Below are 23,827 nucleotides of genomic sequence, written 5' to 3' on the forward strand. Positions count from 1 at the left end.
CCAGACCACAGTGGAAGTTACAGCGTTTTCACACCCTTGTCCTTTTCTTCTCATCATTCCTTCCCCCCAGGAAGGTGGGGTTTTGAGGAGTGTCACCTGTGGGTGGCTCTGAGGGTGACCGTGCAGTTATTCATGTGTGGCCTCCTGGTGGCACATCAAACACCCTCTACCAAGTGTGGGCCACGATTGTGGTTTTGGAATCCAGACCCGAAAAGTGGGAAAGATAATGACAGAGAGCTTCGTGTGGTTTATTTTTTCCTGTCCCTTCTCGTCTGTGTCCCGATTGTCATGTGAAGCCCCGCCAAACCTGAGTCACTGTCTGATGACATCCTGCTCTGCGCTCTCGTTTGCTTTCCAGACGGAGAAGGGCAGTGCTTTGCATGAGGCTGCTTTGTTTGGCAAGACCGATGTGGTGCAAATCCTGCTGGCTGCAGGTGAGAGGTCGGCAGTGCTCTTGTCTACACAGCATACCAGGGTGGGGATCGCTGCCCCCTAGGATCTCCAGAGGGGGATTTTTGCTGGCTGCCTTTGAACCCAATGTGTATATCTCCAGTGGTTGATTGCAAATGTACGAATTGTTCTTGAATAGCTGGATAAAATGGCTTTGGATGAAAATGTTGGTTGTGCCTCTTGGGAGCATTATGTGTCCTGGAGTTTGACCCTCACTTGAAAATCCTCACTCCCCTGGTCCACCTGGTGTGCCTTTCTAGGAATTGATGTCAACATAAAGGATAACCGTGGACTGACCGCGCTGGACACCGTCCGGGAGCTGCCGTCTCAGAAGAGCCAGCAGATAGCAGCACTTATCGAAGGTATGGGTCCATCTCCCTGCCTGGCCGACCAGAGGACCAGCTCGGTGAACCAAGACATTGGTATTTGGTACAGCTTTTTTTTTTTTTTTTTGGTCTTTCCATGTAGATCACATGACTGGAAAAAGAAGTGCAAAAGAGGTAGACAAAACCCTTACACCCCAGCCACCTCTCATCTCCAACCTGGACTCGATATCCCAGAAGTCTCAGGGTGAGTCAGCCCTTCTCTGCCTGCAGGGGGGTCTTAGCTCGAAAAAGGTTGAATATTGAACATTCTTTGGCAGAATGGAAAAACCTTCATTTAAATTATAATTTGGGGGATTGGGAGTACTTAAGTTAATATTCAAATTCATTTTTTTTCAGCTACTGTATGAAGCTTTCTTGGGCAAAGCTTAGCCCTTAACTATGGACGTCTTCTTTCACACTTTATTCTCTGCTTTTAGAGTTGGCTCCGTGGGAGCTGTCCTGGGATGTGTGACAGACAGGATGATCTCAGGATGAACTCAAATCTCAGTGAAACCTTTTTTTATCCCCCCAGCATACACTGTGGTGCCTTGAATGTAGCTGTCCCACAGTAAATATTTAATGAGTGTCATCTGGTTGGTAGCTATATATGGCAGGTTTTAGTAATGTATCATTTGTCTAACAAATGTGGTCTGGGTGCTCACGTGGGCAGTCCAGCCTCTCCGTCATTAGCCAGGATCCACCTCTTCAGATTGATTGAGCAGCCCTTTTGGATCCTAGGTCCGATGGATGAGAAAGACAGAACACAGGCTGACACCTCTCCCAGATGCAGATCATAATGAGGAAGGCTAGAGAAACAGAGCAAAGCCACATGCTGAAAAAGGAAAGATTTTTCAGAGCAGTGCAGAGATACAAGGGTTCAGGGCTTTCCAGCCTGTCTTTCCCGTGGAGTCCCTGTTCCCCTCCCCAGTCACATTGTTTTTCTTGACCTCATAATCTGCTGGTAATGGGATTAGTTGTTCACTAAGCTCTTAGCTTTCAAGGATATTACAGTTACAGTTTTGACTCTGCAAGTGACCCAGAGATCCCCGGTCTATAACCAGATCCCTGGTTACTTTGCAGATAGAGTCACACATTTGGATCTCAGGTACCCTGAGGTTTGTAGCTACCTAGCAAGTGAGTCTCACAGCCACATAGCATCCCCATCTCAGAGAGACGTCACCATCCCCTGTTTTGCTTGAGCACATGGAGGTTCTTGTTAAGAACTTAAAGGAATTACTAAAGTTTTTTCAGTTGTACTTTGCTATATTTTCTGGTGTAAGTTCATGCTGTCATGATATTGAGGTATTTCGGAATTTACAACAGTCTTGGGAGATGTCCTTCATTGATGTCAAATGTTCCATCTTGAACTAGAGAAAATTTTGTTCAGTTCTTAGAGTATATAGTGCAGATGAAACTCTGTATTTAGTCTTGTCCATAGAGAGAGCCGTAATTTATTTTCCCGCTATGGGTCAACGCTGGTCACGTTCAGGTGACTGGAGGGGCTTTGGCCTGTTGCCGTGGTGGGAAGTCCGAGACTGTGCCCTCGTCTCACCGATTCTCTTGCCTTCCCACCCCTCTTTAGGTGACCTGGAGAAAGCAGTGACTGAACTGATCCTCGATTTTAACACCAGCACGGAAGAGGAGGGTCCCTATGAGGCGCTGTACAACGCTGTCTCCTGCCAGTCCCTGGACAGCACGGCCAGCGGACGCTCGTCCGACCGGGACTCTGTGAGCAGGGAGGCTGAGGCGGCCGGAGGGAAAGCTGCTGGAGTGAGGCCTGTATGTGGCCGGGGTTCTGCTGTCACCTCTGCTCTGCTGGGGAACAGGGGAAGGGGAGTGTGGCCCCCAGTGCCAGCGGCGTCTCAGAGGCCTGGTCCGCCCGCCGCCCCTCCCCGCCCCGTTCTCCTGGGGGCTCCCCCTCCGCCTGTCTCCCTCTTTGCTTAGGGTGGTCTAACTATGCTGATCATGTTGAGGGATAATTTTAGTTTTTCAGTTTCGGTATAACCTGTTGGCATCTTTCTGTTACTTGGTTGTCCTTAGAGCAAATTGAAGCATTTTATTTGTGTTAGGCTCAGTGCTGCTTCTGTGTTTGGGGTCTTTGCTATGTATTGTTTGTTTCTTTCCAGAGAACAGGTCCATCGATAAAAGAGCTCACTAAATAACTTCTTGTCTGCCCTGAGTACATGTCGACCTTCCATTTGCCCTTGAAAAGTTATCCACTTGGATTTGGACAGAGTCTGTGTTCAGCAGGGTCATAGCAAGGCTTAAGCAGATGTGGATATGTTAGCATATGCATTCCCATTTTTCTCATAGTTATGACCCTACAGGCTTTGAAATGGTGGAAGGAGGACAACTGAATTTTTCCCTTAAAAGATCAACCTTCCCATCTGACTCTTTCTCTAGTACTTGCTTCTCCTTCTAGCCTTGAACATTGTTCTCCAGACTCCTCACCCCCATTGTCTCCCCTGGAGCTTTACTGTGAGTCTAGGCCTGCATCAGTGGTCCCATGGCCCTTCCTTTCTGCACTGGCAGCACCGCAGTTTGAGGTTTTGAGCATTGTGCTTCTCATAAACAGGCATTGCTGTAGCAGGATTCCAGTGATAGTCCCACCTTGGGGCATATTTTCAGGTGTATATTACGTCTTCCTGTTGGGAGAGGCTGGCCCTTCCCTTTGGTGAGAATCTGGCTTATGACCATTTTGATGATCCTTTGGCTGCCTGGTGATCCTTGGGCCTTTCATCAGTGCCCTAGGGATGGCCAGATGGTTTGGTGTTCTCTTTTGTTAGACTTCTGGCCCTGCCCTGTCCCAGCATTTCCGTATGGATTTTGGAAAGGCCTTCCGACCTTGTGGCAGCACCCCCAGAGTGGGTGTTACCAGGGAGTGTGATGAACTCCTTGTCAGTGGCGACAGCGAGCATGTATGCCAGGCACCACTCACAAGGTGCTTCTGCAGACAGAGCTACTTTGCTTTTGTTTGTTTTCTCACTTCTCTCGCTATTAGGTACAAATAGGCCAATCTAACCTGTGGAGGAAGACGCTGCCATCTGAGGCACTTACCGGTGATGCCCATTAGAGGGAGCTGGGAGCTTTGCAAGAAGAACACAGGGTTGCTGAGTCAGCTTTGACTGACCACGTTCCTGTGGGCTTAGCCACTGACTTAGATGGGCTCTTTGTTCATCCCACTCTAGGAATCTAGCCTCCCGTGGTCCTGCTGAGTAGAAACTGATGCGTCCTGGGGTGCCTGCTCTGCCAGTTTCACTTGATGTTGTGGCTGTGCTGCCTTCCTGGCCCTTGATAATTAACTGTGGCCAAGGGACTGTTCCCCGTCTTGTAAACACAGCGGATAGTTATGTATGAGTCAGCTTTGTAGTCCCAGGCTCCTTGGCCAAAGTTTTCATGGTAGAAAAGAGAGACTCATGCTTTTCGTTCCTTCCAGGGTCCCTGGTGATCACCACTTCCATAGAAACCTTTCATACTGTTCTTTCTAGGCTTCTTTTGCCTTGAAAAGGCATCTAGGATGAGTCATTTTTTATTATGCTTCATTCTGGTTTTCCTGAGTCATTGTGTCCTTTGGTTGGATAAGTAGTGAGATTATGCGCCTGCTCCTTTTGCCGTTCCCCTCCTTACAAGGTCACTGGGACCAGGTTTGTCCCTGTGCTTCTGGAGCAAGAAGCTGGGGAAAGTGGACTTAGTGGGAAATTCGACCTAAATAGCTTTGCTTGGCTTGACCACATTGGAGTTGTTGCCACTGGGCACCCATCTGGTGGCAGGGACTATGGGAATGACCAGATTATCAAGATATAATACCAGCCAGTAAAGTGTGTTTAACAGAGGGATCGCAGATGCTGAGTGCTAACTGACTCGGCGGCTCCTAAAACAGGAGAAGTGTCTTTCCTTGCAGGTTTCTTGGAGGCTGTCACTTAATTCAACATTCACCTCCACCCAGATATTTAGGAATACTCTTGTTCCAGCAACACAGTGAGCTAACCTACAAGCCAAGGAAGGGGCCTGCAGGCCAGCTCCCTTTGCTGTAGGAACATGAGCTCTCAGGAATGAATAGGACTTCGGGATAGGAAGACGCTGAGGATCGAGCAGGGACAATGGCAGAACTCTCTGGCTTTCTTTCACCAAAGATCGTTCAGTGTGTTCCTGAAACTGTTTTCCATGATCTTGATAATCCCTTCTTAAGTGAGTTTCTTGCTCGAGGATAGAGACTGGTGAACTGAGGCCCACAAACAGCTGCCCGTTTTTGTGAATAAAGTTGTATTTGGAACATAACCACACCCACTCATTTGCATATCCTCTGTGGCTGCTTAGATGTCCCCTTGGCAGAGCTGACCACAAAGCCTAAAATAATTACTGTGTAGCCCTTTAAGAAAAAGCTGGCCAACCCCTGTGAGGGCAGATAACTGACAACTCTTCCTTTTTTTAAATGGGCTGAGATGAAAGGATTTTCATGTGCTAATGATACGTAATAAGACTCACTGAAGGAAGTGACCAAGGATAAGAGACCAGTTCTGAGCTCTGCTAATAAATAGGAGTAGTATTAAGTTTGGTGGCTCAGATGGTGAAGAATTTGCCTATAATGCAGGTGACCTGGGTTTGAACCCTGGGGTAGAAAGATCCCCTGGAGAAAGGAATGGCGACCCTCTCCAGTATTCTTGCCTGGAGAATTCCATGGACGGAGGAGCCTGGTGGGCTACAGTCCATGTGGTTGCAGAGTCAGACATGACTGAGTGACTAGCACTTTCACCTTGAGCAGGAATTGATGTTTTTGTCCTAGATGGCTTTCCTCATTATATCCTTAATAACTGTGGTTTGTTAGAACTCTGACAAGTTGATGCTTTTGATTTACTGTTTCCTCTTCTCTAGTAGATTGGAAGTTGAGCCACCGGTTTTCCTAGACTGCAGTTTGTGTACTGGTATCGTGAAGGACATTTTCTGATGAGGCAGTTGTGTGTCTGTAGTGCTGATACTTCTCAGTGTGGCCAAGGATATAACAGACGTGTTTGTAATCTCTGCTATAAAGATGAAAAAAAAAAAGCAATGGTAATTGAATTGTGTGTGTGTGTAGAGTTCTCCATCTGTTCAGATATTAAACCTTGAGTTTAGTCTGTCAGGGGAATTCTGTACATTATTCTTTTTTATTCCCAAAGGCTAAGATAAGAGTAAACCAAAAAAGTTAGGTTCTCAAAAAAAGAGATAGTAAATACTTATTTTTCTTTTCTACAGAGGGAACGTCCTCCACCTCCAGCAAAACCACCACCTGATGAAGAGGAAGAAGACCACATAGATAAGAAGTATTTTCCCTTGACAGCTTCTGAGGTAGAGAGCTGAGGGTTTATTCCCATCACTGAAATATGATTTTTTGCTAAGTGCATCCAGTGTGTACTTAAAGAAGACTTTGCTATCTCATTTTCTTTTCACCTCTTTGGATTAGTAAACTTCTGTTGTGTGTGTCAATAATCCAGAACAAGACCTTTCAAACTCACCCAAAAGTACTAAGCAAGGAATTTTACCAGGGTTGTCTAGCAGGCAGGCCAGTTATTGGTCTACCATGCCACATGGAAAGCCAAACATGCACATTTTCTCCTGGCTCCATTAGGCTAAACAGTCTCTCTTTTGGCTTTTGTACCTGTGTTGTCTTTTCATACAAAGTGTAGCATACCCCCCTAATCACTGTTCTCTACACTGGGTCAGATTAGCAAGCTTTAAAAAAAGAAAATGATTTGTTTATGACTGCACTGGGTCTTCACTGCTGTGCACGGGCCCCCAGCCGCAGCAAGCAGGGGCTCCCCTCTAGCTGCAGTGGGCATGCTTCTCTCTGTAGTGGTTTCTCTTGTTTCAGAGCATGGACTCTAGGTGCGTGGGCTTCAGCAGTAGTGGCTCATGGCTCTAGAGCACAGGCTTACTTGCGTGGCATGTGGGATCGTCCCAGACCAGGGATTGAACCCGTGTCCCATGCATTGGCAGGTGGATTCTTGGCTACTGAGCCACCAAGGAGGGCCCAGATTAGCAAGCTTTGCTTCTGACCCAAAGGTCTTATTTCTGTTTTTGCGTTTTTCCCTCTTCGTTTCACATGAAGAATCGTATACCAGGGGAAACATGGAAAATGTCATGAAAACTTAACTAGAGGAAAAATAGGAGTCAGGGGATAGGTAGGGGACATCAAAGGAGGCCATTTGAAAAGAATAGTTCACTTTTTAAACCAAGAAATGTTGTCATGGGTAAATAGTTCAATCGTCTAACTTAGGTATAAGAAGAAAATCATATTTTCTTTAATCTTGCATCTTCCTAATGCTCCTTTAACACTTCCCACCATTCAGAGAATACATTTATTGTTTATTCAAAATATTATATAATTTCAATAGTCTTTTGTAGCTCATTCAGTGCCCTATTGTTCTTTAACTTAAAAATCAGCTACCACAAGTTAATCAATTAAATCTCATTACTTAGTCACCAGAAGTCAGAGTTAACTTTTTTTTACTGCTGTGGACCATCCAGTGAGACAGGTTCTTTTATTTAATATAAACAGCTGCAGCCATAAGGATGACTTCAGTTTAATAATGGGTAAAGGAAATCCTTTTAAGAATGTAAAAGTCAGTGTTGGAGGTAGGGGCTGATTTCCATGCTAGGTACAAATTCTGTCCTTATTTTTTTCTATCCCTTAGTTACAGAATACTTATTATCATGTCTTGATTAAGGGGTCTCTAGAATTACAGGCTCCAGGGTAATAATACATTGCCAGCAGATACACGTGCATGTGGTAAATCCCTACGTGTTTTTATGTAGAGGTTCGCTTTATTACTCCCTTTTTACAAGGAGAAACCTAGCAATAATAGAGCATCTTCAGTTGGGGCTAGGTCTCTGTAAATGCCTGATGCTGCCTCTTTAATAAGGACTTGGAGTAAAATTTCTGATGTCCAAGGATAAGGGGAAGACTCTTAAAGAAATACTGTATGACCAGCACTTTCTCTTCTCTCAGGACTTGCTAGGGCATACAGTTTGGCAATGATACTGTATCAAGAAGTAGTAGGAGGAGAAATCTCCCTACAACTCTCCTGGATTGGAAACTGTGTCTGAAATACATATTCCAGTAGCCTGGAATTCTGGATCAGTTGGACCACCATAGTCAACATTTGGAAGACCCTGAGAACCCTGGCTTTGCTTCTGAAGTACATGAATCATGAAGTACATGATTATAAGTACATGAATACAGAGATGATGTGGTCTGGGTTATTATCCTTTTAATGATCCAGACAGATTCTGTTCACTGTAGTTTGAGTGGATAGATCGTCTCCAAAAGTGGACTTAAAAAAAAAATTTTGGACTCTGGCCTTCACCATCTTCATTTCTTATACACTCAAAGCTTTGATACCCCAAACCTCATATCATAGGCGGCATGCACTCTGCCCTGGTGTTTGTCCCATTTCTGAGGTGTCAGGTGATCTACAGACGCCTTTAAGAGAAACTGAGTGTACCTGGCTCCAGGAAAGCTGATCAGCGTAAAGACCAGATCATGAAACTGCCTTAAAAAAATCAAACGTACACACACACGTCTATTCAGCTATTCAGATGCTTTCACCCCACCAGATGGGCTGCCGACTGCGTTGGACTGATCAGTGTTTTCTCTCTGCTTAGATGTGCTGAACATTCAGGGGAAGCTGCAGCTGTTGTGGTGTCTCTTCCCAGAAAGCTGCCCACACCTGGGTGGGCCATCCCATGGTCGCAGTTAGGTGGCGACTGGGAATGTCACTCTCCATAGAGCAGAGAATACATTTTTGTTTTTTGTGGGGTTGTTTTTTTTTTTTTTTGGTTTTGATTTATTGCAAGCCCTGGAAGAAAGGGGAAAAAAAGATTAAGCAGTAATTTAGTAAAAAGCGGAATCCTTTCTGTTGAAAATCAGTTACTGCCATATTCTCTGTGACGCAGGGCTTCTTGAGTGGGAACTAGGGAGACTTGCAGAAAAGCAGTTTATTGCTTTTTCATGAGATTTTGATCCCATAGCTGGCAGAGGCCAGGACAGAGGAAAAGATCACCCTACGACTGTGTGGGTGTGGGTCTGATCAGGGGACCCTCGTTAGACGTCTGAAGTGGGGAGAGGATTCCGAATTGAGTGAAGAAACAATACTTCCCAGAAAAAAACAGAAGCCACCTCAGTCCAGAATCTGGAGGAGGGCTGGATTTTTTGGCCCTGGCTCTGCTGGAAGCTTTCTGTGTAACCTTGAGCAAGTCCCGGGACCCCTCTGGGGACTGGGTTTTGTCATTCGCTGAAGGAGTGAGCTGGAACCAGGCGCTCCCTAGCTGTGGCTGTCACGGTTCAGGCCCCTCCAGCTCTGCCATTGCTGGTTCTCTGCCTCCGGCTGTCCTGCACAGAAGCCAGGCAGGGAGTGAATGCAGGTCCAGTGGTCTGATTTTCCAGATGGAAGTCATCAGCCCTGTCCTGCTTGGGAAGAAAGGATCTGATAGGCCAGGCACCGAGGCTGTCCAATACTTTGCAGAGAAGACCGCCTGGGGCTGTGTGGGAGCTCTGCCTGCAAGTAGAACACTCACAGAATCAGCTTTCCAGGGCTCGCCTAAGTGATGGCCCTGGGTGTGTAAAGTTGCAAAACACAAATTCCTGTCTGTGAAGCCTCTGGTGTTGTTGACACTGTCTGAACTGCTTCATGGCCCCTGTTTGTTCCCTTAATTGTGTTCGTATGATGAGGCGAAAGGAATAAGTGATGCAGGCACGTGGCTCCCTGTAATGAAATAGTTTTTAGCTGTCAGGTGGCCCTCAGTAACTGGAGGTGCCTGCTGCGCTCAGCAGAATTTTGAAGAGACCATCACTGTATTTGGAGTGGCAGCCTTGTTAGCAGACAGGAGCTGCTGTCTCTCATTGAGTCTGAGGCTGCTAGAATGTTAGCTCATTAGGCTGTAACACTGTGAGCTATGCCTCCAAGAAGCCAAATCCTGATGAATCACAAACCTGATTTGTTTCCAGTGAGCCGTGGGACATGTCAGTAAAGGTGGAGATTTCTGGGTACGCCAGAACGCCTCATGTGTAGAGTCCCCTTGTTTATGTGATGGACTTGTGAATCCCTCTCACCCCCTCCTTCATAATATATCCCTTGTTCCAGCCAAACTCCTCAATCAGAGATTTTGTGCTTTGGTTTGCTTTTGTAATAGTCAGTATTATATTTAATTTGCCTGTGAAACATGTTGGATTCTTTGGACCGATGAGCCAGAATTATCCTCTCTAGCAAGGATCTCCATCCTCTCTCTCAGGGTGACTGTAGCATGAACCGTCGTGTTTCTGGCTTGTGTCAAGACGCTTGGCTCCTCCGGTACCGAGACTGGCTGTGGCCACAGGCCCCCAGCTGACTCAAGCCGGTTGGCAGATGTCGGGGCCAGCTTTGGCCAGTCATTTCATCAGAGACACTTGGCTGCCTGGATTAGGGGTTTCTCAGGTGACAGAGCTGCTTTATCTCCACTGGAATTCATCCTTGCTTCTCTTCAGAACAGAGATTGGTAGAATTGATTTAAGATTGTGTACTCCTAAGTGTGGTAGGAAGCCAGCTTTGGGAAAATCCTCATCTATAACCCTGGGGCCTATGAAGAAGGGCTCACAGAAATAGAGAATTTACAGACAGCTTTGTTCTTAGTAAATGTATGTCAGTCAGGGTTAGTTAGAAATCATTTTGATCCCCTCTTGAGAAGAGGGGAAGGATTCCAGCCTTTGGGGTACTGTGTGAATGTACTAAATATTAGAAAAGAAACATGGAGAGAGAAGGTCTTATGATGCATGGTGACTAAAAACCACTCGGAAGGTGTTATCCACAGAAAAGAGATCACGCAGAAAGGGGCGAGGCAGGGGAGGGGAGGATCTTGGGCTTTATTTATGGCATTTTGAAGGATGAAATGAGGGAAGGAAAGGGAAGTGTTTTAATCAAAGGCCATTGAGATTTGAGGCCCAGATGTGTAGCCAGGAGAGCAGTTGTAATTCCCTGTGACACTTGACTTATTTACCTTCTCTTCCCCTCCTCTCTTCCTCTCTGAAGAAAAAGGAGCCGATAATCTCAAATTTGTTTGACATAACCCGTCTGGGTGTTAGCCCCCCGCCTGAGAGGCACGTGCTTTCTCTCTCAGGTCTTGGCCATGAGACCCTGGATTCAGGGGAGTGCAGCCAAGGAGGAGGAGGAACACCCTTATGAGCTGCTGCTGACAGCAGAGACGAAGAAGCTGGTGTCTGTGGATGGAAAGACAACAGGTAGAGCCCCCACCCCCGCCCCTGGCAGAAACAGCTCCAGAAGGGCAGAAGGAGATGATGGTGCTCCTTGGGCTGGGGGAGTTGGGTTTCAGGGCATTCTGCATGGTGGGTGTATTATGGCCTTTCATTTTCAATACCCCGGACTGGAGTGGCCTGTCACGTTTGAGCATGTGAAGCAAGGACAAGGTCAGGGTGGACTAGGTGAGTGTCTAGGTGAGGGAGGGGGGCTGGCAGCCTTGTGGCCCAGATTGATTTGGGGTCTCAAATCACAAACCCTCAAGTTCCTGCGGTGGAAGAACAAGCCCAACAAGTCATTCCCCTTGGGTTGAGGCTGACAGCACAGACTCCGCTTTGAGGCCTGACCTCAGAGCGAGCCGCTCCTGGGGAGGGGCCCGTGATTGGCTGCCACCCGGTAACTGGAGTGCTCAGTCGCCTTGGCCTACTTTCATCGCCTCTGCGAAACCCAGCTTCCTCTCTGAGGGGTGAGGGCTGCAGGACTGAGAACCGGCCAGGCGGTGTGCTTGCGGTCCCCACCAGAGTGAGCCCCACTGGAGCGTTTGTGACGGCCTCTGTCTCCTGAGGAAGAACAAGAAGGGTGGTGCAGTTCCCACTGCAGGTGAAGGCACCCCCACGGCCTCTCCCAGCTCCCCGTAGCCCGCCAGCCTGGGCCCTTCACAGGTGCTGTTAGTGCCTCCTTCCATCCTCTGACAGCCCCGGGTGCAGGTAAGAGCTGGGGCGCAGTGGTGTCTTTGAAAGTACCCTCTACGAAGCGTGTCAGAGTAGCGGTGGCTAAGAGAACGTGTGTGGATGTGTCTGATACTGCAGAACTTATTTTTAACAGTCCTGTGTAAAAGGTTTCTCCTTAAGGGCGTAAAGTTTGTGGTTATTTTCATAGTAGTTTTGTTCCGATTTGTCTTTATGGTTTCCATTTGGAGCTTTTTTTTAAAAAAGTTATTCAGAAACAGTAAAATTCAGCCTTTTATATGCAGTTTTGTGAGTTTTGGCAAATACAGCGGTTTGACTGCTGCCACCACAGTTAGGATAAAGCACGGTCTCCTCACCAGAAGGTTCTTCTGTGTCCCTTTGTTGTCAGTCCTGCCCCTCCCTTACAGTCTCAGCGCCAATGTCTGTCCCTACGATTTTTGTCTTTTCCAGAACATTTTATAAACGGAGTCTTGTAGTACATACCTACAAAGGGTTCCCAGACCCGGTTCCTGTGTGTGTGTGTAGGTGTGTAGGCTTCCCGCACCAGTAAGCAATTCTCCGGTATCACTGGGGTCTCTGAGACTCCAACTTGATTCTGACACTGTCTATCCAGGGCTAGAAGCAGATTCTACCATACAGGGCTCAGTCCCATGAGACTGCCCTCCACTTTAGATGCCGATCATAAGCCCGGGTCTGTGCATCTGACTTACCAGCTACACACTGGAGGCTCCAGTGACCCCTCCAGCTCAGGATGCCAGTTCCAAGTCGAGGTCGTTACCTGGACTTCTCACTGACTGGCTATAAATCAAAGGTTAAATGCCTCATGCCTCACAACCCATATACTCACCAGATTATCGATTTATCATAAAAGGATATTAAAGGATACAAAGCAACAGCCACATGAAGGGATACGTGGGGCAAGGTCCCAGTGAACAGAGCTTCTGTCCTCCTCGAGTTGGAGCCTGGCCTGTGGCATGCAGAAGTGTTCTGGTTTCCCTAGCATGGGAGCTGTTGGAAAAAGTGGGACTGACCGAAAAGCTGTCTTTTTTGGTTTTAATGGAGGCTTCATTGCCCGGTCATGATTAACTGAATCATCCTCCAATGGCATTGATTGAACCTCAGACCCCTTCTCCCTTCCTCAGGAAATCAGGGGATGGGACCAAATGTTCAACCCTCTAATCACATGAGTGGTTCCCGTGGCAACCATCCCCCACCCTGGGGAAGGATCCAGAAGTCACCTTCATTAATATCCTAATCAGAAAATTTCTTTTGTTTTGGGAGATATGAGCCAGGAACTATGAATAAAGGCCAAATACAATTGAGAAATATATTTTGGTCATCTGAATGACCAAGTATATATTTCCTATAAATCAATATTCCAGTACCCTTTTGAGTCTGGCCCTTTGACTTACCGTAATTCACTGGGACTCATCCTTGTTGTTGCATGTATTAGTAATCTGTTCCTTTTCATTTCTGAGTAGTATTCCATTGAATGGATGTACCACAATTTATCCATTTTCTAGTTGAGGGCCATTTGGGCCATTTTCAGTTTTTGGCAGTTGCAAATAAAGCTACTGTAAACATTTGCATACAGGCATTTCTGTGAACATAGTTTTCATTTCTCTGAGGTAAACACTAGGAATGAAACTGCTGGGTGCTTTATAAATATAGCTTAAGTTTATAAGGAAATGCCAAACCATTTTCCAGAATGGTTCTACCATTTTATGTCCCATCAGAGTTACAATTGCTATGTATGTTCCCTGGCATTTAATATTGTCAGTTTTTAAAAATTTTAATCATTCAAATAGGTATGTAGTGATATTTCACTCTGGTTTTAATTTACATTTCCCTGGTGACTAATGGTATTGAACATCTATTAATGAGATTCTTTGGCATCCTTGGATCTAATGAATGGTCTGTTCGGATCTTTTGCTCATTAAAAAAAGTTAGGTTGTTTCTTATTATTGAGTTGTAAGGATTTTTTTTATGTATTTTGGATTTTAGTTCTTTATTAGACATATTATTTTCTCCTAGTCTGTAATTTGTCTTTTTATCCCCTTAACAGTATCTTTTGAAGAACAAAAGTTTCTTGATTTTGATAAAATTCAGTTTACCCTTTTTTTTTTTTAAATAGATAAAGTCGCTAATGTTTTTTCCCCATATTTTCTTCTAGGAATGTTACAGCTTTTGGTATACATTTAAACCTAGGGTTTATTTTTTTTCTTCACATTTTTTGACTGAAGTACAGTTGATTTACAATGTTGTGTCAATCTTTGCTGTAAGCAGAGTGACTTAGTTATATACATATATGCACTCTTTTGATGTAAGAATATTGTGGTTTATCACAGGATGTTGAGTATAGTTCCCTGAGGTGTACATTAGGACCTTGTTGTTTATCCATTCTAAATGTAATAGTTTGCATCTGTGCACCCTAAGCTCCCAGTCACTCCCTCGCCTCCCCGCTCCCTCTTGGCAACTCCAAGTCTGCTCTGTAGGCCCGTGAGCCTCTCTCTGTTTCATGGGTTCATTTGTGCCATATTTTAGATTCCGCGTATAAGTAATGTGGGCTTCCCTTGATGGCTCAGTGATGGAATCTTCCTGCCAGTGCAGAGACTCAGGTTCAATCCCTGGGTCGGGGAGATTCCCTGGAGAAGGGAATGGCAACCCACTCCAGGATTCTCGCCTGGAAAGTCCCATGGACAGAGGAGACTGGCAGGCTATAGCCCATGGGGTCACAAAAGAGTTGGACATGACTTAGTGACTAAACAACAACCTAAGTGATGTATGGTATTTGTCTTTCTCTTTCTGACTTATTTCACTTAGTATGAGCATCTTTAGTTGCACCCATGTTGCTGCAGATGGTATTATTTTCTTCGTTTTTATGGCTGAGTAGTATTCCATTGTATATACATACCAGGTCTTCTTTATCCATTCATCTGGCAATGGACATTTAGGTTATTTCCATGTCTTGACTATTGTGAATAGTGCTGCAGAGTGGGTGGAGCACTGACACCTGCTCTAGTTGTTTAGTAATAAATCATACTGAAATTTAACCCTTAAAGAATTTAATGCTCTGTTTGAAAAGGGTGTTTTGGTTTTTTTTTTTTAATTTTTCAAATTTATTTTTTAAGTTTTTGGCCGCAAGGCATGTAGAATCTTAGTTCCCTGATCAGGGATTAAACCAGCACCCTCTGCCTTGGAAACACAAAGTCTTAACCACTGGACCACCAGAAAAGTCCCCTGAAAGGAGTTCTTAGTGAGGGAAGAATCTTTAGCATCATGGAGGAATGAGATTCTAAATCTTTCTTTCAAAGGTCTGATCTGGAACCACTATAAGGTCAGCTGACTCAACCTTTGAAAGGAAGGAAAGGGGAAAATCAGATGAACTTTGTAAATGGGGCCAAGTGACCTTGATAGGAAATTTCTGTCCTCAGGTCAAGAAATCTCTAGGTTCAGGAGAGGGCTACCCAGGAGGACTTCTGACCTCACATCTCATGCTCCTTTGTTTTGGTTTCTTCCAGCTCTGCCATACTGGGCTGTTGAGAGTGGGCGGTGCTGGAAGCAGATTTAATTGAACCGCAGCATGAGAAGTGTGCCTGCCTCCAGGCAAGCTGCTTAGATCACTCAAAGAGCTTTCAGACAAAGGAGTGGCGACATTAAATATGAAAATAGGCTCTGCCAATTTCTCAGTAGCCTGGAAGAAACGCCTGCTAGGATTGGTCACAGTGAGGCAAGTCAGCAGATGATGTCGTGCATTAGTACATATTAAATTTTGCCTGCTTTTCCACTTATGTCATTATCTTAGGCAGCTTTTATGAATTAATTCATCAGTTTTCAAAAAGGCTGTGTTAATGAGACTACCAGAGCTTTCAGCTCCTCCTTTGTAATACTAGAAACTATAATGTGAGGGGTGGGGTAGGAGTTATTTTTAATTACATTATAAAATTACATTCATTTTAGCTTACTTGAAGGAAAAATTTCAAACAATACAAAAGTGAATACAAATAAAATGCCCAGATTTTTCTCACCTCTCTGCTACTCACAGTTACCAGAGATGACCATAGTTTGAAAGTATGTTGTTTTTTACTTCAGGCCATGTGCTATCGTTATATAAAAGTGATCATATGAAATTGCTTTGTTTGTTTTTAACCTAAAATAGGATTATATTTTACAAACTATTTTGTAAACTTTTTTTAAATTTGTTCATAGATTATAAATAAATTTTGTCACAGTTCTAAAAGTCTACCTTATTCTTTTAAAATTGTTAAATAGCCGGTAACTCATTTTAAAAAATGTTTCATTTTATTTAGAAATTCATCATATGTATATATTTGGCTATACCAAGTCTTAGTTGCAACATGGGAACTCCTAGTTGCAGTGTGTGGGATCCAGTTTGCCAACCAGGGACTCAGCCTGGGCCCCCCACGTTAGGAACATGGAGTCCCAGCCACTGGACCACCAGAGAAGTCCTTCCAAAACTCATTTTTCTATTCACTAACTGATGGATGTTTAAGTTGTCTTCAGTATTACTTCTCTGTTATAAATTATGCTGCTGTGAACATTCCATGCAGACATTCTTACATGCTTATAAGTGTGTTTCTCTAAAAGACATTGACAGAAAGTAGAATGAGCAGGTCAGAATGTAGATGCATGTCTGGATTTGTTGGTGGAGCCACTGGGCCCTTCCTTAACGGTGAATGAGTGCGTTCTTTTCCCTATACCTTTGCCAACACAGAGTATTATCACTTTTCAATGTTTTTCCCCATAGTAAGCAAAGAGAGTGACTTTTGAATTTGGCATTTCCCTGATCCAGTGAAACTGAGCAGCTTATCTTGTTGATTAGTATTATATGTTTAGTCTATGAGTTGCCTATCTTTTTTCTTTTTTCTCTTCTATCATTTTCCAACTTAGAAATTAATGGTAGTAGAAATATTTTGTTTAAGTACTGATAATATTTGGCCAAAGTGGTACTCAGCGTAAAGTTTTTCTTCTTAAATTCATTTGTTAAAAACAAGAAAGACTAAAACTTAAGCAGGAGAAAGTTTCAGAGAGCAATTAATAAAGCAGATACAACAGGTCACCTACTTTATGGTATGCATTTACACTTCAGTTAAACACAGAAAGAAAGGAAGGAAAGCAGAAATGAAATTTTAAAAACAAAGCAAAAAGCAATAGGTTTGATAATTAGAATGAAATCTTGTCTGTTTTTTAAAATGTCTCAACATTTCTGATCAAGAAAAGGGGAACACAGCGTTTAGGAATAATATAAGAAATAGATGTAACCACAAATTCAGAGATTTTAAAAATTAATAGAAAGAGAATTAATAGGAATAGATTTTATTTGGCTAGAGTTGCTCCCGTCCTCCTGGAAAGAGTTGTCTGGGTGAGTTACTGATTCATCACGATGACTAGTTGAGGAGGGGTTCGTACTGGCATTTGGTGCCCAGTGACCAGGAATGCTAAGCATGCAGGACAAACCTTCACAGTGAAGAATCTCCAGAAATGCCAGTTGTGTCTGTAGAAATGACAAAAACTGACAGAAGGAGAAAACTTGAATAGATCCATGAAGTGGAAAGCCCATCCTCCCTCCCCAATAAAGGCACTAGACTCAGATGGTTTTATGACGGTTTTATCCAACTAGATATTCCTCTGTTATTTCAGTTGTTTCAAATGTAGACAAAGTCTTCTGAAGTCTTTATACAGGATTGTCTCAGCAGAACGATGCTTCCTGTTTCGTTTAGCACAGTCACTTATTTCTCTGTAGTGTTTAACTCTTTGCCCGCTGAACACTGGGGGCATGCTCCTGCTCAGAGAAACAGTGGACGAGTTTGTCAGCAAATGGGAAAGTAGCCAGGACCTCTGAAAGTCATTGTTCTCTCTGGTGCTTTTCTGCAGCACCCACTAATAGTGTTTCAGTCCAGGTGAAGTGGTTACTTAGCTTAGGACAGTGATGCACGATTATCAGAAGACAGTGCTACATGGTTAGTCCTTGGCACATGCTACACCTCTGAGGTCTTAAGATGCAATTAAGTCATTCCTCCTGAGAGCTGTGCATTTTGGCCTGTGTGAAGTTCGTGAAGACCTTAATCTTTTTGAAGGGGAGGAAAAATGTTATTTTAGCTTCTCTCTCAACTCCCACATCCAAAGTGCTGCCAGTTTCCGAGCCTTTGGGGAAGGCTTTGGGGAAGTCTATAGCATGAAGCCTGGCCTTTCCTTTTGGCAGCTTGGGATTGAGTTTTGTCGGGTGTGCTTTCATTCACACACCTTTTAGTAGAAGGCCCACTCTTAGTTTAGTAAGACTGTGGGAAGAAGATGTAAGTAAGTGCCTGTATTCAGTCAGCCATCTTAACATGGAAGTCCAGGCCAGCTTTTCTTGGTAGATTATAAGGAGTAAATTTGGGTGCTTTTCCCAAAAGCAAAAATTGTAAATGAGCGAGTGTAACAGTTTAGCCTCATCTTCAGCAGCTTCTTCTCTCACCCCTTCCGTCAGAGGAGCCCTACTGTATCTTTTCAATTTATATTTCTGTGTTGGAGCAGTTTACTTTTCTTTCCATTATGGAATAAGTTCAAGCTTTGTAAGCTATGCATCTTTATTTTCTTCCACCGAATGTATCGACAGCCATTTATATACATAAGTATACATGAGACATATGTAAAATAATCATAAAAGGTCAAAATATGTTAAAGTGGTATAAAAGTAGCTTCAGAGTTCAAAAAGGGATAAATTATGTCAGTGTAAGAGATCAGAGATGGCTTTATGAAGGAAGTGCATTTGAGCTGAACCCCAAAATAGAGAATTCTACTTGATGAGCAGAAGTGAGGAAAAAGAGGGCCTTTCCAAGCAGAGGACATGGCATCAGTAACAGTAAGGTGGTGGGAGACGATAGCATATTTGGAGAATGGTAAATAATCCAGTGTGGTTGGAACAAGGACTGGCCATAGAATATTGGATCTCAGATGGCGGTCTTTATTCCTCAGACAGTGGAGTATTGTTGAAGCTTTTTGAATGAGGTGACAGGATAGAAGCCACTTTAAGAACAGTCGTCACTCGGTGTCCTCAGCGCATTTGTTCCTGGATATCCCCCCACCGCCCCCCCCCCCCAAATAGCAAAATCCCTGGACACTCAAGTGCTTATATAAAATGGCATAGTGTTTTGTATATAAGCTCCATGTAGCTTCCCAGATACTTTAAATCACTTGAATTACTTCTGATTCCTGATACAATGTAAATACTGGTAAGTAGTTGCTGGCCCATGGTAAATTGAAATTTTGCTTTTTGGAACTTTCTGGAATTTGTTTTTTTTTTCTTTCTGAGTATTTTAGATCTGTGACTGGTTGAATCCACCATTGCAGAATTCATGGATATGGAGGGCTGAGTGTATGTGTAATTGTAGAATCTTGAAGTGTGGTTGGGAGAGACTGGAGTTAGGGATACCTTGAAGTCTAGAGAGCTCAAGGAATCTCTTAAAGGAAATTAGAGCTCAGACCAGGGGGATGATAGGAAGTGACTGGAAGGAGAACATGGATAGCAGAGGTTTTGAACAGGTAGCATTAACAGGATCTTACATTCATCCAAATATGGATGAATGAGGAGGAGAAGGCATTGAGGATGAGTCTGAGGTTTTGAGCCTGGTTAATTGGGGAAGTATTGTGCAACTAACAGAAACAGGGGATTGAAGGAGGGGCACATTTGAGGAAATAAGTTCAATTCTGGCTTATGTTAAGTTTGAGGTGTTTCAGTTATCACAATAACCAGCTAGAAGTACTCCATAAACTCTTGGAAATGTGGGTCTGATGTTCAAGAAAGATGTAATGATTAAAATACAGATTCATGAATCATCCATGTTGAAGTGATAGATAATATAAGAGAAAATCAATTGCTGAGGGAAAGATTGGAGAGATTGAAGATGTCAAGACTAGAACTTACATTTAGCAGCAGAGAGGAGAAACATGGGAAGATAGCCAGGATCGTACAGTGTCTTAGAAGCCAGGCTGAACTTCCAAAAACCCCCAGGTAACTGTCTGTCTTAAATAAGATTGTCCAGAAGTAAGGAGTCTAGAGCTAGTATGGCAGTTCACGGTGGTTAAGGGCCCAGTTTCCTTCTGCCATCTTACAGTTCAAGGTAACTGCTCAAGTTTAAGCTGTCAGCACAGACCAGAAAGAAGAGAAGAAGATGGTCTTTAAAGACACTTTAAAGACGGTTCTCAAAAGTTGCACAAACCACTCTCACTAATAACCCATGGGCCAGAACTTGTGGCTACACCTAGCCACAAAGATGAAAAATTCAGTCTTTATTCTAGGTGGCTGTGAGCCAGTCTAAAAAAGTCCCATGACCAAGAAAGGAGGAGAGAGTAGGGACAGTTAGTAAACAGTGTCAAATAATATAGTAGAGCTAGAAGGATAAAAGACTAGAAAAATAATTGGGCAATGAGATGGCCTTTGGTAAATCCTAGATGAGAAGATACACTTCTCAAGTGGGAAGAGATGATATTACCCCCAGATTTTGACATGATGTTAAAAACAGTTAAGGAGGTTTGATCTAAATCATCTCAGTAAATTGGTGCAATTATCCTCCCAAGAGTATAGGCACCAAGGGAAGAGGCAAGGAATTGATCTTATGGCGAAATCATAGTTTTCATGAGGTGAATAAAAGCATGACTGTGCCTGGTAATGAGGCTTGCATTTGAGTTCCTTCTTTCCCACTTCTTGGCTGGCAGCCTTGAGGAAGCCGTGTAACCTCTTTAAGCCTCAGTTTCTATGGATAAAATAGGGATACAGATTCCTCCCTCGTGGTGGTTGTGAATATTAAAAGAGAACATGCTTAGCACAATGTCTGGCACAGAGGAGCTAGTACATAATACTTGGTAGCAGTTGGAAGACAGCTGAGTTAAATTGGTATAGGACTCAGTCAGTTGTTTCTTGAGTATTCAGCAGGGCTCAACATTCCAGCAACTGGAGAAGAGAAAGCAAATGGTTGTGAATACTCAGTATTGGAACTGGCAGAAGATCAAGGGACACGGAGATGGCAAGTGTGCTGTTAAATCAGGCCTGGTTAAATATCATGGCCGAGTAGAAGCTGATCCAGGCAGAGCTGGTGATTCTGAACAGGGAAGTGTGAGGGGCCAGAGGTCCAACAACAGCCCGTGAACAGACTCTTAGGGAAGAGTTTAGGGAAACGGGGAGATGTCAGGTAACCGGGACCAAGCCTAGTAGAACGGTCCTGAGTCTCAGAGCCGAGCCTTGCCCGTGGGCGCTGTCGGGAGGAGGTGGTTCCTGACCTGAGTGTTCTCCACCGTGCGGTCACACACAGCTCTGCACTAAACTTGCAAGATGGCTGGACCTGCCCTAGCATTTGACTTTTATTCTGCCTGGTTCACTTAGAAGAAACCAGTCTTCTCTATTGAGCTGGGGTAAAGGAAACCAGACTCGGTGCCGTGTTAGCATGAAGAACAGTTTGGAAACCGTTGTAAATGAAAAATGCTAATGATGGCAACTTCCATTAACTGAATGCTTCTTACGGGCCAGCCATGCTCTGGGTTCATTTACACTGATTAGGTCATTGCATATCTCCAGACAAATCTTCCGAGTAGAGGCTATTTTTATCCCTGTTTAATAGATGAGGAAGAAAAAGTTAGGTGTTAGAGCTGGCCCTTAAGCCCTAACGTGGCCAAATCCAAAGCCTGTTTAATCATGAGGTTAAATCATTTTCCCTGAAGCCCTGCTACTATTCATGTTTTAATGTCACAGAGCTGGAAGGGAACTTAGGTCATTTAATCACAGATTCAAACCATACTAAATCTCAAAGCCTTGGAGAATGCATCCCAGCCATTAATTTTTGAGAGAGACCCAGAGAGGAAAAGTCACGGGCTGCAGCTCCAACGTGGGCCTCCTGAATCCCAGTCCAGCTCTTGTTCTGTTTCTCAGGTTGTCATGGAACAGTGTGGACTCTCAGTCTATTTGTCTTGTCAGATCATGGTCTCCAGCAAATGTCTGGATAACCTACTCAGTACCTTCTTTTCGAGGGAAGCACAATGACCCTCCAAAAGCATCCATGTACTTGGGAGTTCCCTGGACACACACAGTTTCTGATGCTCACCACTGTGACTAAGCGTTTGGAAGGTTCTAATCCTAAGGGCACAAAGAAAGTAGAACAGCCCAGGAAACTGGAGTAACCTAGCCTTCTCCTCTGAGCCTGAGGATTGATTTAACATAGCAAGTCCTCTCACACGCTGCATTTTTCAGCCCTCATTTAAACTGGCAGAGGTGACTGGAAATGTGTAAATGTTAAAATGTTATTATTCAAAAATGCTTGAGAATCCCCATGGATCATCATAGTAATTAAAATGCATCAGAGAAGACCCCTTGCTTCAGCAGCTCACAGGACAAAAGGAAAAAATGGAAAGTTGAGGGACTGGGAATTAGCATGCTGGTGTGCCCTGCTGTTGAGTGGAGCAGCGGGCCTGGATGTATGGCGAGAGTGGGGACACAGCCCTCTGCACGTCCCGTCCCCTCTGCTCCTCTCCTGGAAGGGCAGGTGGGAGGAGGGCCGTGGGCAGGGGAGGACGAGCATTGGAGGAGCTGTGGCACCCCCAAGGCGGGAGCATGGTGACTCTCAGTCGACGGACGGCCGTGGGCCCGCGGGTTCTCTTCTGGACTCCGTGAGCCCTGGGCACAAGGGTCCTGTCTCTGATTTTTCTAATGTAGTTCCACTTTTTCTGAGGCCTTCTCCTTCAGTGTCCAACTCAGAATCTACCTCCTTTGAGAAGCCTCTCGGTTCAAAGGTATCACACACTCGTTACTACTCACTGTGCTGTGCATTTGGTTTATACGTTTCTTTAATCTTTGCTTTGAATTCTAGTTGTTTCTGTACTCGCTGGTCGCTTCCAGTAGCTGAGAGGCTGATTGAGCAGAGGCCGTGCCTCCGTCTCTGCATCTTCGGGTGCTCCCTGAGGATGGACGTTTTGCACACGTGTGCTGATGGAGGAGGGATCACAGCGACAGCGCGGGGCCCTGTTTCTCACTGGGCTGATTCTCATTTCAGCCTTCTCCCTGTCTCACCTCTGGTCACCTCCTCCTGCGTTGAGACCTACAAGGATGATGTTTGTACTTGGCATGTGCAACACATGTTGACAATAACGTGTCAACAACACGTTGACAACCCTTGTGACAACCTGTGAGGAACAGAGAAGTAGTAGGTCTCATCTGTGAACAAAATATGAATAAGAACAGGTGTTAACATCTGTTCGGAGCTGGCATGTGCCAGGCATGGTCTAAATGCTTCGCACATAAAATTCCCATAACAATCCTATGAAATAAGTACTATTAAGATCCCAGAATTATAGATGAGATTGCCAGGCACAAAGAAGTTCAGTAATTTGCTTAAGAGCTGGCTTTTGGTGTTGGGGTTTGGGGGAGATCTGGCTTTTGATTAGTGTATTATATTGTTAACACCTTGTCCCTAAGAGACCTAATATTATCCTGATTTTACTGAAGGAAGGAACCGTTGAGTAGATCTTTTCCCACTCATTGATTTGCCAGGAAATCTAGCTTAGCCTTGGATATTGTATTTTATGGGAAAGAGAATGCTAGCTTGTTGAGATCCTCAGGTTCTTAGATCTTGACAAGCTTTTCAGATGCCAAGGTGTCTTTCCTTGGGAATTCCTGGGTGAGTTGTGTCACATAAGAATCCCTTCCCATGATTTCCTCTACGCTGGTGGACTGTGGTTTCTCTAACGGGATTATGGCCATCAGAAATTCTTACTCTTTGCATATTTCCTCCTGCCATAAGTTTCCATTCCTTTTTCTGCCCACATCCTTCCTCCAGCATCGGTCTGTTAGGGAGCTCTTGGCATCTGTCTCTCTTTCTGCATTGATGGCCCACTTGAGTGCATGGCTGTTGGACAGGGCCTTCATTGTTGGCGATGCCAGCAGCAGTCAGAACATGCTCTGTGGCCTGGGTTCCAAGGTCCACCCAGGCAGTGTGAGCCTGGCTGGGTCCCAGTTCTGGACTGGTGTTTTTCTTTTGTTGTTGGACTCCCATCTCCTCAAAAAAGTTGT

At 44.5% G+C, this 23,827-nt stretch overlaps 1 protein-coding gene across 7 annotated transcripts in view; it reads left to right on the plus strand.

Moving 5' to 3' along the window:
- ANKS1A (ankyrin repeat and sterile alpha motif domain containing 1A) overlaps positions 1-23,827 on the plus strand; it is a 163,913-nt gene that overhangs the window by 78,956 nt on the left and 61,130 nt on the right. For 6 of the 7 annotated variants that reach the window (XM_043907230.1, XM_043907234.1, XM_043907228.1 and 3 more), the window contains 6 exons: positions 359-434; positions 711-812; positions 919-1,020; positions 2,398-2,594; positions 6,048-6,140; positions 10,944-11,064. In XM_043907230.1, coding sequence (XP_043763165.1) covers positions 359-434; positions 711-812; positions 919-1,020; positions 2,398-2,594; positions 6,048-6,140; positions 10,944-11,064 — 691 coding nt within the window. The remainder of the gene's footprint in view (positions 1-358; positions 435-710; positions 813-918; positions 1,021-2,397; positions 2,595-6,047; positions 6,141-10,943; positions 11,065-23,827) is intronic. The other variant, XM_043907231.1, reaches the window with a different exon arrangement.

Source organism: Cervus elaphus, chromosome 7, assembly GCF_910594005.1.
Source record: "Cervus elaphus chromosome 7, mCerEla1.1, whole genome shotgun sequence".
NCBI lineage: Eukaryota > Metazoa > Chordata > Mammalia > Artiodactyla > Cervidae > Cervus > Cervus elaphus.